Raw genomic sequence first — 19,202 nt, 5'->3', positions numbered from 1 at the left:
ACAAAGCTTGAAACTCTTTCCATTAATTTCTATTTCTGCAATAAACGAGCTTATAAAAACACTATTCCAATGAATTTGTTTTTGTTTATCAAGTATAATTGTGAATGTTTGAATTGTGCATCATTTTGAGTTTATGACTAACTTGTATGTATCTCTTTACTAACTTGTTTCTCCTCATTCATTTTGCATGTTTTTCTTGTGTTTGATGAAAACTAGAAATCAAACTATGCTCAAAATGGAGGAAACCGTAGAGGTATTTCTCCCGATAGAGAAATGATTAGCACTGGAATAGATGTCAGAGCTCTTGTAAGTTCCTAATATATTTCATACAAAATCATAAATGCACAACTAACAATATCTTCTATTATCTAACAATCCTACGGCATGAAACTAACTATAACTTTTAAGTTATTTCTTTAACAGTATTGCACTTCTCACAAAAAATGCGCTCTTAGATATGATTTTTGGTACATATAAGCTCAGCACTATTTTATAACGTCAGATTAAACACTAATTTTTCATTGATATTACAAACCCTTAAGTACTGAGCTAACAATATTGGATACATTAATGGATATTTTAGTCATAAGTTTTATTTTATATATTTTACAGAATTTTTAATTATTTGAATAACTAAAGCAAGTGTCTCTCTTCTCTAAATCTAAGACATATTTAAACATAATACAGGGTTGCCACTCCACAGGGAAAATGCAGGGAATTTAAAAATCACCTAAAATAACAGGGAAAATGCAGGGAGTTTTGATTTTTTCTTTACAAACTGGGAAAATACAGGGAATTTTGTTTCTTATTTTTGTCTTTTAAAAAATGGTGACCACTCAAGGCGTGATCTATAGGATATTTAACCATGACATTTCGGCTATTAACTGTTTCATTACTAAACTATTTCATTTACTATAGCATTATTTAAGCATGTTCAGCTGTTTTTCCAGCAATTTAAACTAATAAATATAGTTAGCCCAATATAGCTCACACAAGAGCACAGTAATTGTTGTTTCCTCTTAATATAAATTGTGTGTATAAAATGTACAGGAAAAACACAGGGGATTTTTTTTCCAGATTTGAGTGGCAACCCTGTAATATCAAGATTTTTAAATAAATAAATACAGATGAAGTCATATTGATAATTGTTTTAATTAAGAGGTGTTTATGTTTTCTGAAGGTTTGTCACTAACTTTATGTTAAAAATTTTGTCACTAACTTAATGTTCATCATACAACATATTTCTATGAAAAGCAAATTGTACTTACTACTCCAATTTTTGTCTATTCATTTACAGTGCATTCATTATATGAGTCACAAATAAGGAAAAGTTTCTTTTAATTTACTGTATATATGAATGCCTTTATTTATGTACGCACATTTTGTGAGAATTGATTTCCTTTAAATATGTCTCTCAAGAAGTTAATTTGAGGAAAATTAAATAATTAAAATATAATTGAAAATTTTGTAGTTAAAGACTGTTTTTTTTTTTTTTTTTTTTTTTTTTTTGTATATTTCTTAGTTACAGTGAAATATTACAAAATATGCACAAATGATTATTTCTCTGTATTTGATCAACTGAATTATTTCTCTGTTTTTTCTAACTAGCAAATAAAAGCCAGTTTATCATGCCCGAATATCTGGCTAAACAGTTATAAGTTCTGCAACAAATGGTTCAGATCAAATTTTCATTTTATTAAACAGATTTTCAACTTTAAATATACCTAATTTTTATTTGCTTATGAAACTAGCAAGTCTTTCATTGAAAAAAAAATGCAATGCCATTTTCTGAAGATTCTTAGAGTGATATATTATATCTAAAATAATATTGTAAAATGCAAATTTTAAATATATTTCTTTGTCACAAACATTTCATTTACTTTTTTTAATAGTTGCCATAGACATGTTTTTTTCTTCATATTACTTTATTATTGTCAGGTAAAATACTACGTTTTAGATATAGTTATTTATTGCATATAGAAATCCTACTTCATTTTGGAAAAAGGAGAAATCAAGTATAAAGGTCCACCCCATATAGAAACTGGCATTTCTGTGAAAATGTTGGTAAGAACAATTCGTTGTCAGTGAGGTGGCGGGAATCATTCCAATTATGCATAAATATTTGTATTCTATTAAGTTGCACGTTTTCTTTTTAATAGTTTTCTCTGTATAATTTTACTATGACCTATTGAAATTCTGAGTTATTATTATATATTAAATTTAAAGCTCTAGTAACTTTTATTGCAATCTTTATTTCTTAATAAATATTATAAATTTATGTGTTTATCTTAAAATGTAATGCATGCTTGTTTAAATTCTGTTAGTATTAATTTTGTGACAAAATTAGTACAAATAGTCTTTAACCAAATAAAAATTTGTACAGAAACTTGATTTGATTGTATTTTAGTAAAGCTTTATTTAGTACTACTAGCATTTTCAAAATTAGTTCTAATTGTATTAAATCAAGCTTTACTAAAAGTACTACAAAATAGTTTTTGTTTGAACTGAATAAATTTTAGTTTTGTACTATCATTTAAACAGTGGGTATGTGTTGTAATTTGTGGTATATGTTTGTGATTTGATAAGGAAATTGATATTGTTAGCTCATTACAAATGGGTATACTTAAAATGGTCTATCTTTAATAAAGGTTATTTTGTAAGATTTTCAAAACTCAAATTAATTAATGTAGTTGAAATTTGTACCGCTATTTACAGAAATCAAGTTTTACTAAGAGTACTGAAGAATTGCAGCAGAATAATCAACCAGAAGAGGTAAAATCATCTGTTGATAGGGTAAAAGTGCAGCGCACTTTCAGTCAGGTATTGTTTTCTTAACTTTTTTAGCATTTATTTTTCACTTTGAAAATAACCTGATTAACAAAAATAGCTCCTAAATATCAGTTTTTTACCAATCTAAATGTTTTATCCAATTGTTCTTTAATTGCACCACATAATATTCAAAAATTAATTTATTATAATTCTAATCATTTTATTTTTATTAAATAATGCTACATATATAAACAAGTTTTATAATTCAAAATCTATTATTAATGAAATTATATGTGTTAAATATTTGACTAGTGAAAAGTCTGCTAATTTAGAACTAGTAGCTCCCCAATTACTAAAAAATTTGAAAACTACCTACTGTGTCCTAAACTTAGGTAATCTCTGTTTAGTGTATGTAATATGCATGGCATCATATTTAAGATGTCATATAATAACCTGATTATTTTTATTTGATTCTATTTTTAACTAATTTTTTAAGATTGCATATTTTCAATAAATGTATAGTAATTAATTTGCCTATTTTGGTTTATATAAACTAACTTTCCTCAATGTGTGCCAATTTCTTTTGTAATAGCTAATTGTCATAAAAAGAGAAAATTTATTTTATAAAACAAACTAAGAACTAATGACATAATTAATTATACAAGTTCTTAAGTTTAAAATTATGTATGTAATAATTATTAACTAATTATTTAAAACTTTAAAAACACATTATGTTTTAGTTTATTAAAATTATCAAAAAAATTAAATAAATAATTTTAACTAAAGTATATTTTCCTTTACCTGATTGTTAATCATTTATTTATTTTTTAGACTCCTCAAGATGAACTTTGCCTTTGCAAAATATGTGGAAAACATGTCTATCAAATGGAAAAAATGAAAGCTGAACGCAATATATTTCACAAGAATTGCTTTCGCTGCAAGGAATGTAATAAACTTCTTAAGTAAGCTTTCTGATTTGTGATATTAATTTTGCGTTCATAATTTATAATTGGTGTTGTTTATGCACTTGAATATAATTAGTTTTCAGTAACTTTAAACCACAACAGTTTGTTATTATAGTAGTTGTTAATGCAAGATTTGTTTTATATGTTTAAAACTGTTAGCCTTGCACTAACTGTAGCCTTATAGTGTTTTTAACTTCTATATATTCAACTTTAATTGCCATTACGTTATATTTTCTTTCTTCAAAAAAATTCTCTGACTATTTAGTCATGTCACATTAAATTTTTCTATAATTTAAAATGACTATATATATATATATATATATATATATATATATATATATATATATATATATATATATATATATATATATATATATATATATATATATATATATATATATAAACCTTATTATATAACTAAATATATCATGGAAAACTTTTTCAAAAAAGTTTTTAGTATATAACTCCCTATTGCTTAGAATATATACTTTTAAAATGGATTCTTCTGTTTAGTTCTATGGTAAATATTTTTTTCAAATTTAAATAATGAATATTTGTTCATTTTAGTGTGGATTCTTATTCATCAAATGAAGGTGACATATATTGCAAACCACATTTTCGGCAACTGTTTCAACCAAAAGCAAGATTCGATGGAGAAGATGGTGCCCCAAGTGAGAATATTTTTAATGCTTTTGTTCTGAGGATTTATGCTGTATTCTTAAAACTGTAAAATGCTATCCATGAAATATTATGCATACAAAGAATGATTGCAAGGCTTGCATATTTGAAAACTAACACTAACAAAATGACTTTATATGATTTTTTTAATCTCTTACATCCATTAATATTTTCCCTTTTTTTCTTACTCAAACAAATAAATTAAACCTTTGGAAAATTTTTGTACAAATTTGCCTGAAGAACTTGATACTTATAAAATGTGTCAGTTCATCAAACAGAAATATAAATTATAATGCAGTACTACATTCACATAATATTGAGAATTTATGGATATATGTAAAGAGGTTAATGAGTCATAATGTAATTTACTGTAAAAGTATTTTTATAAGACTTTTCAAAAGAGGACAAAAAGTTTATTCTGAAATTCCTCTTACTTGCTCTATGTATTTATTCCTCTTATTTGCTCTATGTAGAAAAAATTAATTCTGCTAACGTAAAATTTCTGTCATCATATGAAAAATTGAATCTTCATGAGTAAAACCTTTTTCCTGTTGTTATATCTTTTTTAAGCCTCTCTTATTTTTGTGTTCAAAAAAGTGTGAATTGTTTACATTTAAGTAAAAAAAAGCTTCTAAATAATTATTATTCTAAAACCAGTTAATTCAAAATCATTAAAATACTTAAAAGAAATGACAAGTTCTGTAGATAATTTTAGAATTTGTGACAATGTCTGGAATTGGCGCACTTATTCCCTTAATTAAAAACACTTCAAATGATATTTTTGTGTGATGCATATTTTTCTTACATAATTGGCAGTTTTAGCAATCTTAAAGTGAATTGTGATTTGGTTGCTTAAAAATTCTGCAAGTAAACCATTTTTATACTTTTCCTTAACTTAAATAGTTACAGAAGCTAGACAATAAAATTTTGCTTCTAGTAACTACCATTCTTTGATTTTTTAGAAAATATGTTTAAAAATATTTATTACAGAGAGAAATGAATAAAATTCAAAAATTGTTTTTTTAATAAGCATTTTTGGTATTTATTTTCATCTAGCTATTTAAAGTAATGTTTCTTACAATATTTCATCAAATTCAAAAATATGTGTATTCATCAAAGCCTATAAGTTTCAAGAGCAGTTCAATTATACTAATGTAATCTACCCTTAAAAAAAGAAATCTAAAAAAAAAAAGAAGTTTAAATTGAAATCCTTTTATCTATGATTTTTACTTAGGCGAAAAGGAGAAATTATTAAATACAGTGGGTGATCGGTTAACGAACATAATCCGTTCCAAGACTATGTTCGCTATCCGAATTGTTCGTTAACCGATCATCGATTCACCATAGACTTCTATGTGAAATCGTTTAATTCGTTCTGGAGACCCTAAAAATTAAATTTTAAAAAATTTATGATTTCTTTGTAAGTTTTTTTAAAAAATAATATATATACATATAGTCTTGCATATTAATCAGTCCTTTTCATTTTTTGCTTATGGGGCATTGAAGAACATGTCCAATGTCGATAGATTTTCTCTCTTTTTCAGGACTTTCCGGAAGTAATTAATAGCATTGTCGTTGTAAAGATCCCCAACCCTACTGACATCAGCTTGGTTTGGATGCCATTCTAAGACCATTGCTCTGACATCCTCCCACTTTTTCGAAAGATCTTTAATGGCAGATGTCGGCATTGGTCCTCTTTTGTCTTCCTCTTGTTCAGAAGGAGACACATTTCGCTGTGTTTCATAATGTTCTTCATTCAAAATTTCTTGGAGTTCTTCTGTCGTCAGTTCATCTTCATGTCCCATTATGAGTTCTTCTATGTCATCCTCGTTCACCTCCACTTCCAGATCTCTAGCAGTTGTCAAAATTTTATCCATAATTTCAGGGGTGTTTCTCTGATCACCTCTGTCTCCTCGAACGAAGGATGGACACAGCTTCCGCCAAGTAGAAATCAACTGTCGCTGTGTGACTTCTGACCACGTCTTTCGAATAAAACGAATAGCTTCAAGAATGTCAAATTTTTTTTTCCAAAACTTTTTTAAAGTCATTGTTGAGGAGAATTGGTTTGCTTCAAAACACCGACGAAACAGCGCGCGAGTGTACAATTTCGTGAAAGCCGCAATAACCTCCTGATCCATCGGCTGAATCAGAGAAGTCGTATTCGGAGGTAAAAACTGAACTGTCAGCCAGGGAAAGTCTGTCAACAAATTATCTTCAAGATCCTTTGGGTGTCCTTGTGCATTGTCCAATAGCAGCAGTGCTTTCAACGGCAAGTCATTGGCATCAAGGTAGTCCTTGATGCTCGGGGCACAAACTTTAAATAGCCATTCTTTGAAAAGATACTGCGTGACCCATGCCCTCTGTTTCGATCTCCACATTACTGGCAGTTTGCTCTTAATTATGGAATTTTTTTTAATGCTCTGGGATTCTCAGAGTGGTAAACGAGAAGTGGTTTAAGCTTCATATCACCACTAGCGTTAGCTCCCAAAAGTAACGTCTATCGGTCTTTCATAGGTTTATGCCCTGGAACACTTTTCTCATCTTTCGTGATGTAGGTACGGTTCGGTATGAGCTTCCAAAACAAACCAGTTTCATCACAATTAAATATTTGTTGTGGACGATAACCTTCTGTGTCAATGAATTCTTGAAATTTGAGACAGTAATTCTCAGCTGCTTCTTTATCTGCACTAGCAGACTCACCACGCATTAATACTTGTTTAATCCAGACCTTCTTTTAAACTCTGTAAACTAGCCAGTGGTAGCCTTGAATTCTAACTCCTCGGATGACGAACGTGGAGTTTGTTCTTTCAATTTCTCTAGCCTTCTCTTGAATGATAGGCATACTAGTTACATCTCGTTTCATTTTCCGTTCATTTATCCGAACTAAAAGCAACCTTTCCATTTTATCATGAATGGCACTTCTTTGCTTCGCAGATGTGATTTTCGTTGCACCTTCATTGTACTCCTTCATTCTCCATAATTCAAGTTTCATTTAGTAATTATCAATATACTAAGCATGCTTTAAACATTTCTCCTTTCAGTGATCTTATTTTGTATGCAAAATGATAACAAATGTTTAATATTAATTTTTGAAAGTGTTCGTTATCCGAATATGTGTTCGTTATCCGAACATAAAAAACTTTCCTGAAAGTGTTCGTTAACCGATTTGTTCGTTAACCGATCTGTTCGTTAACCGATCACTCACTGTAATATATTTCATGTTGAAACAAAACCTCTTCCTACTATCAAAAATAAATAAATAAATTTTGCAGAAAGATATATTACTTCGGAATAAAATACTTTTATTATATTTTAGATTAATCAAAACATTAAGCCCTTTGTATTTTAAATAGTGCTTTCTTTGTGAATTAATCATTTAAAACTAAATTGGAATAAAAATGCTAATTTAACACTAGTTTTTAATACCTATATATTCTCTTTTTACCTATTCTGACAAGTGGTTTTATGCAAGGCAATTTTTTCTATCACCTAAAAAAGACAAGAAAATTATGTAATCTGTCAGGTTTCCTTTGGCTTTTCTTGTTGCCATTTCAAATGTTTATATTTTTAACAAACAAAAATAAAATACTTAAATAGACTATGTCAGTAAATGACCAATTTGAATTACACGCACATTGACAAATTAAGCTAATGCAAAATATAGTAACTTTATACATTTACTTACCAGGACAGTGCTTTTGAAAATTAAAAATGGTGGCAAGGTTGTTTTATCATTTGTCTACTGCTGAGAGAATATCTCCGTGACTACCACAATTAATAAAATTTTCAGGCTACATTATGTAAAAAAAATGTATCTTATGTGCCTAATACAAGGAAAATAGTAGCTAATATGAGAAAGTCAAAATCACAATAAGTAGCTAATATGAGAAGTCTTTAAAAACCAGCTACTGCTTTTTTATATTCAAAACACTTCCCTAATTTTTAAGGATAGAGGTATCCCCTTTATTAAGTTAGTAGTGGCTCAAATTATTGTAATTGTGTGATTTGCTTTCTGTTCTACATTATATTAGTTATTATACTTATTGTGATTTAAATATTTTATTAAACTGAATATTAATTTTGCATTTGACACGTGAAGTGTGAAATTTCCATTTTTTAAAATTAGTTCATATTTCTGTCTTTATCAGAATATCTTTAGAGTGTTTTTATTTGTGCTTCATTTGCTCAAATGTTTATAACATTGCTTTAGTAGTAAAGAGAATTGCATGGTTTGTTACTTCTTCTTATTAATATGACATTAATTAAATTTAGAAAACCTTTAGATTATGAATGTTTAGAAACATTTTTTTAAACTTTATTTTGCTTAAATTAAGCAAATTAAAGGCAGAAATAAAAGTAACTGAAAGACATATAGCTGTTTTGATTCTGTAAATAGTTATTATCAGATCCTAGGTAAAGAATGACATTCTCTATCATAGCATCTATTCTGTATTTAAAAAAAAAGATTCTATACCTTGATGATGATGCTTGTTTATTACATTACAACAGCTGTACATCTTTTAAATATTTTTATTTGTGTTTATTTTACCCAAGATAACTCTTCCTTATTTATAATTATTATGCTTGTTATCTTTAATGTTCTTGAAATTATCAATAATCAATGCATGAATCACTGTTTGCTGTGTTATCACTAATAACTGCATCTTTTCATTCCATGCTTCCTTGCTATACAGCTGAAATATTGACTGATGAAGGTAATAATTTAAAAGTATTTGAATGTTAAAAATTGCCTTGTTAATAATGTGATGTGCTTATAAATTTAAAATTAGTGAATTCTAATTTTTTTTAGAAACCAATAATTAAATTGTAAAAAAGAATGTTATCTAAAATCTTGTAATACTATATAAGCGTAATCTTGTATAAGCTCATAAAAAAATAATTAAAAAAAAAATGCTTTAGCTATAAATTAGAATTTGTGCACTGACTTTAACCATTTCATTGTGGAATACAAAAGGTCATGTCTATTATCATGTCTATTTAATATGTAATATTCAATTAGTAATTCTTGAGATGTAGTTTTGCATACTTGTAATTTAATTTAAGAATTGATAAATTGCTTAAATTTTGCCTTTACTTTTTTTGTGAATGACAGAACTATAATTATTACATATATACTGAAAAAGACAAAGTTAACAAAAAAAGCTGTCAAATATTTTCATTTATTTTTCATAGAATATTTAACACAGATTTAAGTTATCAAAATTTGCATATTTTAGCTATGATAAAGAAAAAAGAATAAAGATAATTATAAAAATCCAAGTAATTGTCTAGAGGTTGTAGACGTCCTATGATTTCATATGTAGTTATGTGTAAAAGTTGACATTAATGTAACAATCTATCAAATTTCCTTAATTATTCTTTAAATTTTTAACAGAATTTTTCTGTTTCCATAATGTTTCTGAATTCAATAGAATCGTAGTGAATATATTATTTTAAAATACAGCCTTTGATCAAAAAGTCATGGATAAAAAATTAAAATTATGATAAAACTGTAAAACAAAATTTTTTTGTTCTTTCATTAAAAGAGGATTTTAAAATTGGCTTAAAGTTTTTACGTATGTAAAAAGTGGATGTAGAACAGAAAAATTTCATTTCTTAAACAAAAATTTTTTTAAAAATAATTTGGGAGATTTTATTCTTGGGAAATATTCTACGTTAGTAGATGTTTTGAAATTAAGTTTTGTGAAGAAACATGAATTTAGTTATTTTTTACAGTACTTTGTACGATAGAAAACAAATGACATAGTATGCTTTTCGTAATTTCCAAATTTAACTATGCCACCCCATATAGGATTGACAACCATAGCTTGCGAAACTCTTATTTAATTTTTAAAAGCTTATTTGAGTAGCTCTTATTCTCTAATGCTTAATTATTTTTATATGCGCTGTATGTATCTGAAATTACTAATATATATATATTACTTTTTATAATTAATTTATGAAGTAGGGTACTTAATATTTGCTCAAAATTTAAAATTGTTTTTTTTTCCTTTAGTATGAATACTGATTTATTTATCTAATTTTGTTCAGTGTAAAAATCAAAATATAATTAACAAAATTAATAGCTTTTGTTACTGATTTAATTTTTCTTTTGGTTACAAAACCAACTTAATCCATTTTCAGAACTTTTAGAGAAGACACAATAAACATCTTTTATTCTGTAAGAAAATGTTTTAGAAGAAAAACCAAAATACTCTTATATTAAGATAGTTTTCGTCATCCTCAACAAATGTTTATGATGACATTACTTATGTAATTAGTTAAGTAGAAACATTAGCTAAGAGTTTTAAAAAGTATATAAAGCTATCTTAAATTATTAGCGGTATAATACAAGAAATGTTTTTTAATCATTGATTTATGAGGGGAGGGAGATAAAGCAATATGGTAATTGCCGCATTGGTTATCTGTATTCCTTAATTAAGATAATAAATATTTTTAAGCAATTTAATATCTGCAGTCCCTTGTCAAATTATTAGACACACTTGAAGATCTTATGTAAAATCTTAATTATCAGGTGATACTATATAGCTGTATTGTTTTCACGCAACTAAAACCTGTTGGCACTTGTTTACATTCGTGTATCAATTGGTTAAATTAGACAGTATATAATATAAATTCAATGACTTGATAAATTACACGATATATTATATAAATATATCAGGTATTATATTAGTATATTATAATAATTAGGCCAAATTATTAGGCGTAGTGTAGTTCTTTTAATAATTGCAAGTTTTGCACGAGTTTATATGCATTACTTTTATATTTTAACATACATGTGATGTGTTTTATTCAGGAGATTTTTCATATACTTCCTATTTGTATTTATTTTTAAAGTATTGCATTACAATGTAAACCAATTGATACACGAACGTGAACAAGTGCAAACCGATTTCAGCCGCGTAAAAAGAATAAAGCTGTAATTAAAAGATTAGTTTAAAAAGTGCATCGAGCTAGTTTTGAATTATATAAAAAAATGTAGTTGGAAAATGTTTCTGTAACCACATGGCATTTACTTCAATTTCTTAAAGCTTATCTTAAAAGAAAATAAAATGATGAAATACAAGGATTAAGTGCCTTGCAAATTAGACTGCAATTTTTTTTCATTTAAGATATTTTATAGTCAGTTTGTCATTGTATCGTGCCATAGTGTTCACCACCATCAGTATACCTTGATATATCTTACTAGTATGTTAAAAATTTCATAGAGCTTCTAGTACTGTTTATATGAAAATTTTACTCTTTTGAAACTGACACTTGCTCCTCTAATGAGTTTTTCTTATTATTCTTGGATGAAATCCATAGTACCCCATCCTTTAAAAATACCTTCATTATGTCATTTTTTTGTTTAAGAAAATACTCTTTTTTATTATAAATGGCTTTGTAAATGATTTTCAAACTATCAGTTTTAGATATTTATTTTCCAATAAAATATAATATTCAATATAAGTTAATGAAATGCTGTTTTATTTTTAATTGAAAAGTAAAAAAATTATAATTATGAAGAAATTCCTTATAGTTTTTTTAGTATTTTAATATTCTTGTAGAGTTCTTTGTGTCTGACATAATTCTATTCAATAATATATTCTATATTTTAATTTTATTTTCTAGGAAAACAAAGACGAAATGAAATGATAATTCGAGAAAATGTTCCTGCTGAATTACCTCCAGATGTTATCAGATGTAAGCTTCATTTTTATTTTAAGAACTATATGTATGTTATTGCTCGATTAAAAAACTTTATTGACTTCAAGAATATCTAGATAACATCATTTAAAATTTTTTAATCACTTTTGTTTATTCTCATTCACACCTGGCAAGTCTTAAGAATGGGTGCCTCTTTTTGAGTGCTTGAAACAGGCCAACTTTTATTTCCCTTTGCATATATGGTGAACAAAGTTTTTTAATCAAATAATATCTTACTGCTTTAGTTTCTTGGTATTATTTAAGTTTTTATATATATATATATATATATATATATATATATATATATATATATATATATATATATATATATATATATATATGTTGCTTTTTTAACTGACATTTTCTAGTCATAACCGAAATATAGCATTAAAAAATTCCTGGTAAATTTTTTTTTCTGATGCTGTTGTCAAGCATTTATATTTAAGTCTATGCATTTACACATTGCATTTCTTATACTTATGAGATTTTTGTTAATTTTTTCAAATTTTGTGAATGTTAATTTAAAGTTCCTTTAAACTGGAATGCGGTGTATAAATTTTCTAATTAATTTAAGAATACATTCAAAATTTAGGATTTTTTTAGCAAAAAAGAAGATAAATTTAGAGTGTTAAATTAGAAATTAGAAGCATTTTACATTATGAATGAAAAATGATGTAATATATTAAAAAATAAGTTGATATATTAGAAGACCAATATATTAGATTGTTGTATAGTATAGTGGATTTTTTAACTATTTTTTCAGCAAATATATTTTATACATTTAGAATAATTCACCTTAATTGTTATTGTTAATTTGTTGCATCGTTTATACTTTTCCATGACCACCTAACTAATAGGTTTTCTCCCATGTTACTTAACATTACCTTCAAAAGGTGTATGAATTTGTCCAGGGGCTTAATTTGCCACGGATTAATTTATAAAAATATCATTCTTCATGCTTATACACTTCATATGGTTAACATGGCTATTATTTTTTTCTTAGATAAACTGTGAAGTAAGATTAATTACTGCAACTAAAAAGTGAAATAATAGTATTGTTCGCTAGCTAAGCTTAAAATTTTAAATCAATTTTATAAAACAATTTCAAATTTTTTTTTCTATTTTGCGTATAATTTTGCATCATTAATAATTTCACTAGTGACATATATGGTGACAACTTGGTGACAAAAAATAATTAAGCTTTTACAGTGCTGTTTAACAACTAAGTATTTAAGAACAAATATTTTCCTGAAAAACTATTAAGATTTATAAAGTTATTAGTTAATCACATATTACTTTCTCTGGATTATTTTTTGTTATTTTTTAAATGTGAGGTATTTCAACAGTTTCCAATAACTCTTTTAAATTTTTTTAATATATTAAGTTAATTTTGGGATTTTTTATCATAAAGGAATAATATTGCTATTTTACTAAATCCTTAGCTTATTATTTCATTATCTATAGAATTAAAATTATTGAATGAAAAATTTTGTGCATTAGTCTAGTAAAGATTGTCAATTTATGCACATTAGTAGATTGAAAATACAAAAAGTTGATGGTAAACAATGGAAAATAAATTGAAGATAAATTTCAAAAGATGAACATTTTTGATAATGTTAAAAAAGTGGAGATATCAGTTGATTTGAATGGGTTTAACTTCACTCCTGTTAATCTATGATGACTTCATAGTTCAATTATCACTGGCGCAGGAATTTAGTTTCTGTTTTGTTTATTGAAATTCTCTACAGTTGGTAGGTGTAAAAAGAAAATTAAAGCTAATTGTCAGTTTTGCCTCCCATTTTTGATCGCATCAAAAACATGCAAAGTATATTTTTCTTCAGTTTGCAATTTGTTGCTAAACTGCAGTTCTTAATTTTCTGATAAAAGTTCAAAACTGTGTGATAATGAGGTTATCATCAATAATCATAAATATTTCAGATTTCTAGGCATGTAACTAAGTATCTTAAAAAAATAATAATAAACTAGGTAGGTTTTTTCTTTTGTTGACTTTTCATTTTTGTAAATGAGGCAGTGTTATAATCATTGCTAATCAAAAGGATTGTAATGTTTTTACATCGGCCTTTGTTTATAACTGTCAGTGAAAGAGTTTGATATTCAAGTTGTAAAAATGGACAATACACTAACTGTGCTACGGGTATGTATTTTATCCTTTTTATGAGATCTGTAACTAGTTGGAAGAACAACAAATTTCTAAGTTGAGGTAATTATTATTTATTATAATATCATACTGGCTTTAAATTATGGCATAATTAATAAAATTTTAAAAAGCCTAATCAAAAGTTTTAATGAATTGACAAGTTTTTGTCTGCTTAGTTGACAAAAACTTGTTAATTTGTACTCTTGAAGTGGATTGACTTCAAGTAGGTTTCAACAGATACCTCTGAATGGTTCTGGAAAATGGTTTACTTTTAATAATTGTTTTTTCTTTTCACTCTAAAGAGTTCCTTCTTTCTTAACCTCAACATTATTTATTCTACTAAAACTATTATTGAAATAATAATAACGTTATTCAATTATATTCTAATACTAAAAACAAATAAATATAGTGTATCATAATTTTCTTCATGTGCTTACAAACTATAGAAAAATTAGGTTTTAAAAAGTGAAATTTATGGAAAAATATTGTTTAATATTTGAGGGGAAAATTTATCATTTCTTCAACATTTAACGTACTTGTTCACTTTGTATCATCTCTTGTTTTTTTTTTTTTTTTTTTGCCTGTCTATAATTTTGAAAAAAGTTAAAATATTTATAAATAGCATGTAAAATTGCTTTATATATCATATTAAGATTTTTTTTATTTACACTAAGTAATTTAAAATATTTTGTTGGACTATTAATGTGTGAAGTTTCAGCAAAAGGATCAGTTGATATTTACAGACCTAATGATGATATTTATAAGTTCTTCTCTAGTATGTTACAATAATAGTATGTTATAATAAGTAATAATAATACTTGTAACTTAAAATTACCTATTTTAACTTTTCAACTATTGTTCACAAGTTATTCCTATAATAATAGAAGGTAACAATGATTAAGAGGTTGATTTTTCAGAGTTTTTTTTTATATATATATATAAAATGGAGCAATTAATAAAATTTGAAAATCTTTTCTTGTTTTACTCATTTCTCTTGTTCTAGGGATTTATTTTTATTCCTGCTGTAATTTATAAAATCTGAGCTTGATATGCCCTTAAAAGTGATCAAACTTGTGTATTTGAGAATATTCAAGAACATTTAGATTTTTTTGTTTTGATATTTTGATCAGGACAAAGAATGTGTGATTATGACAGTTGTGTAGATGGTTAACAACACTATTTTCATTTGTTACACTAATATTTTAACTATGTTCAGTGTTTTAGTAGATTTTTAATTGTGTAGTGGGTATTCTTTTTTTTCTGGTGCAAATCTCAGTGAACAGAACTTAGCTATTTTTATATAGCTTATCATTCTCATGTCTAAAAAGCATGTTGATAATATTAGGTAAATAAAATTATACATCTTCTAAAAGTTTATGCACTACTATATGGTATTTAAATTTGAATTACACTTTTATTCCAATCAAATTGATTGAAAATTTACTCAGCAACTCAAAATCAGAAAAACTCTTTAACACATGTGTGAAAAACCTGATATGGTCAATAACCTGCAGATAGTATCTCATATTAAAAGCATCAAATACATATACTGAATGCGAGATGGTCTGATTAAATACTCAGTTCAAAGTTAGAACACCCTCTCCTACTACATTATGAAATAGAATATAATATATATCATCTTCAGTTGATTTTACTTTTATAAAATATGCTAAGTAACTTTTTAAACAAAATGCATCTCAGTATTTGTTTGCCAGTGCTTTTCCTCAAGATAGAAATTGTTCTTCTCTCTTCAACTACATTTATATACATTTTATAATGTTATGTTGATATTGTTATGTTAGATCTGTTAAAAATAAAAATTATAAACTTTATATTTTGATCTAGAATATATCAGTAATTTTTTTAAAGAGGTAACTGACAGTTTTAATTGAATTAGAGTAAAATTTTGTGCCCTCACAGTATATTTACTTTTATCTGAAAAGAAAGCTTGTGTATCTATTTGTGTTTTATGCAAAGCTACTGTTTCATTCTGTTTGTTATGGAATTAAGCACTCTAACATTAAAAAAAAACGTGTAAAACATTGCTTCAAAACCAAAAAGAGCAGTATTTTTAAAATTATGATCCAAAATTGATTTCATTTCTTAGTTAAATATTGCTGTTTTATATTAATACTTAGTTAAATATTGCTCAGTACTGCGACTATATGTTAAAAATTCATGCTTAAAATTTTGGGAAACAAAAACTGGACTAGTGAGCTTGACACTTCATAATTTTAATTTAAGTATAATTGTAAATATAACCAAGTTATCCTGAATTTTAATTGACTAAAATTTGATATGTTAAAACAATAGCTATAAATTATAGTCGACATAAAAATGAAAAAGTATAAAAAGCTACAAACATGTTATGACATTTTTTAACTACTATTACTTTTCACGCATACTTTTATTTCGTCATAATTTTTAATTAGGTATTTAGTTCATTCTCTCTTAGCCTCTAACAAAACCTTTTATATGCTAACTCAGCACCACTGTGGAAAAAAAGGTCAGAAAAAATTACACAAAATTTTTACTTAATGTTAATTTTATCACCCATTTAATTAATGATATTTTAAGCACATAGTCTTGCATATTCAATTTTTTCCCCTTCATCTACTTTAGAAATGCAATTTTATCTCAACATCAATTTCAGATATTTTATAAAAATTTCTTCTTCATTCGTTCCTAAAATAAAAAATAGAACCCCCTGAATAAATTTTGATCTAATCATCATATTTTCACTTACTAGGACTTAATGTTCAGAGGCCTGATCTCAAATATGCTAATTGCGAGTGCTGAATGGTATCAGACTAAAAATCTCTTTTTCTTTGAATAAACCTAACTTTTCTTTTTTCAATGGATTCAGATTTTTGGTCCTCCAATCTGGGGGATAGAGGTAATTTGGAAAGCATGATCCCAATAGTTTGGTATGGGGAAAGTTTTTTTTTTATATATATATATATCCGTAGTTGAACAGCCGACCCAACTTTGGGTTTACGACAACTAATGTTTGATTCCATAGCCTTGTAATTTTGAACCAATCCAGAAGACAAGGAAACTCCTGGATCAGTACCCCCAGAGGTATTGATTCGTTATGGGAGCAAGGAGGACTTTGCGACTCGACAGATTTAACCTGCATCAGTCACCATTTACTACACGGGAGTCTTTGGCCGGCTGGGATCTAACTCTTGGACATGAGCCCAGTGCCCTACCAACCAGGCTATCCTGGTCTTAAGGGTAATGGTTTAAAGTTATGGCCCATTAATGTTAAATTTACTTGTTGGGTATTTCGCCATATCTCAATAACTTTTTAAGCTAATCAAAGAATTTGTGCACACAAAGACTTGTGCACGAAATTCGTTCATCCAAGGATATTTCTTTTCAAAAAGTAATTTTTAATAAATATTTATTATTTTTTTGAGATTTTATTAATAAAGATCAACAAAAACTTTGGATTGTAAGCTATGCAATGTTTTTCATCATTGTGAAGAATGTAGTTTTAAAATAAAAAAAATTGAGCATGATTGGTCATAGTTCCTGAGTTATCAAATTTTCGAAAAGTCGTATATTTTAAATTTGATTTATAAAAAACAGATTTTATAAAAACAGACAGTGGCACAAAAAAAATTTAATCAAATTTTTTTGAGAAAGGCAGAGAAGTAACTAACTTAAAGTGTTATATTCGTAGCAACTTTCGGGTAAAGCACTATAAACAAATCTATAAATAGAAAAAAAGAAAAAACTATTTTACTATTTGACAACAATATGTTAAGTTGTGCATTGTTTTTCCTCTACGAAAGGAACCATGTTGTGAATGAGCAAAAAGTATTAAATTTGGATTCTCGGTACATCTCAAAATAATGACGTGACTTCAGTAGTTAAAATTGAAATAATGAGCATAAAAGCAAATTGTAAAATTTTTTACCACCCTTTAAGGTTTAAATTTTAAAACAGAATCGAAAATTTTTAGGAAATCGGCTATCTAATTTCTGAGAAATAAAAATTTCAGAAAAGTTTTATATGTAAATTTTTACTTTTTAAAAAAATTTAATCGATTCTGTTAAAAAATTTTATGTGTTTAAAAAAAACTATTTTGCTTAAAAAAAACTATTTTGCAAAAATAATCTATTTTGTAATTTAAAAAAAAAAAAAAAGAAAAATTTGCCTCAATTTATTTTTGAATAATCAAGTTTTATAAATGGGTACAATAATTTTTTGATCCACGTAATTATTTTAAGCGGTATGACAAAAAGTAAGAATAACATTAAGGGAGTTAAAACAAAAGAAACAATGAAATATGAAAAAAAATTAATAAATATGGCAACATTAAGGAGTTAAAATTTTCAATAAAATTGCAGCTATCCCTCATATTTCTGAGACCAAAAACCCAAATTTGTTAGGAAAAAAAAATTATGTTCATTCGAAGGAAATATGTTTTCTTGTCTGAATTCATATGAATCACTATTGAAGAAAGCAGTTCGTTTTTAGCCTTTTCGGTTTCTGACATTGTCTTCCGTTGTAAAATAAAAACATAACAATGAAGAAGTCGAAAGACACGAGGAAAAAGATATTATCGATGTTAGATATAGTTCTGTATATTTCAAAGCTTTATTGTAAATTAATACATGAGGGGGTTGATGATTTCATACTCAGATTAATTAGTATATTTAAAATTTGAATTTTGAACAGCTAACATTTTGTCGTAAAAAAAGCTAGAAAGTTATTTTTTGGCTTCGTTCTTAACGTCACATTAGAGCTACACTAATGAGCTATTGGCGACGGTCTTGGATTCAACCTTAATGATCAAGACAATAGCGAAATTATGCATAGCGTTTGTATTACGCTAACCGTAAAATGCTATACTTTAGCTAAACTCCGATTTTTAGGAAATGTGCTGTGAAGCTCAAATAGCGTTAGAGCTATGG

At 26.6% G+C, this 19,202-nt stretch overlaps 1 protein-coding gene across 15 annotated transcripts in view; it reads left to right on the top strand.

Annotated features, from left to right (window-relative positions):
• The window catches only part of LOC107453494 (uncharacterized), a 115,143-nt gene that overhangs the window by 63,273 nt on the left and 32,668 nt on the right, over positions 1 to 19,202 (top strand). For 5 of the 15 annotated variants that reach the window (XM_043047107.3, XM_071188437.2, XM_071188436.2 and 2 more), the window contains exons 7-13: positions 217 to 306; positions 1,981 to 2,064; positions 2,716 to 2,820; positions 3,601 to 3,731; positions 4,302 to 4,405; positions 9,107 to 9,127; positions 12,045 to 12,116. In XM_043047107.3, the coding sequence (XP_042903041.1) occupies positions 217 to 306; positions 1,981 to 2,064; positions 2,716 to 2,820; positions 3,601 to 3,731; positions 4,302 to 4,405; positions 9,107 to 9,127; positions 12,045 to 12,116 (607 nt within the window). The remainder of the gene's footprint in view (positions 1 to 216; positions 307 to 1,980; positions 2,065 to 2,715; positions 2,821 to 3,600; positions 3,732 to 4,301; positions 4,406 to 9,106; positions 9,128 to 12,044; positions 12,117 to 19,202) is intronic. The other 10 variants (XM_043047109.3, XM_071188438.2, XM_043047108.3 and 7 more) reach the window with 6 other exon arrangements.

This window comes from Parasteatoda tepidariorum, chromosome 12 (genome assembly GCF_982258835.1).
Source record: "Parasteatoda tepidariorum strain Cologne lab strain chromosome 12, Ptep-v5.0, whole genome shotgun sequence".
In the NCBI taxonomy this organism is placed as follows: Eukaryota; Metazoa; Arthropoda; class Arachnida; order Araneae; family Theridiidae; genus Parasteatoda; species Parasteatoda tepidariorum.
Note: the sequence above shows the minus strand (reverse complement) of the source record. Positions and strands in the feature narration are given on the sequence as shown.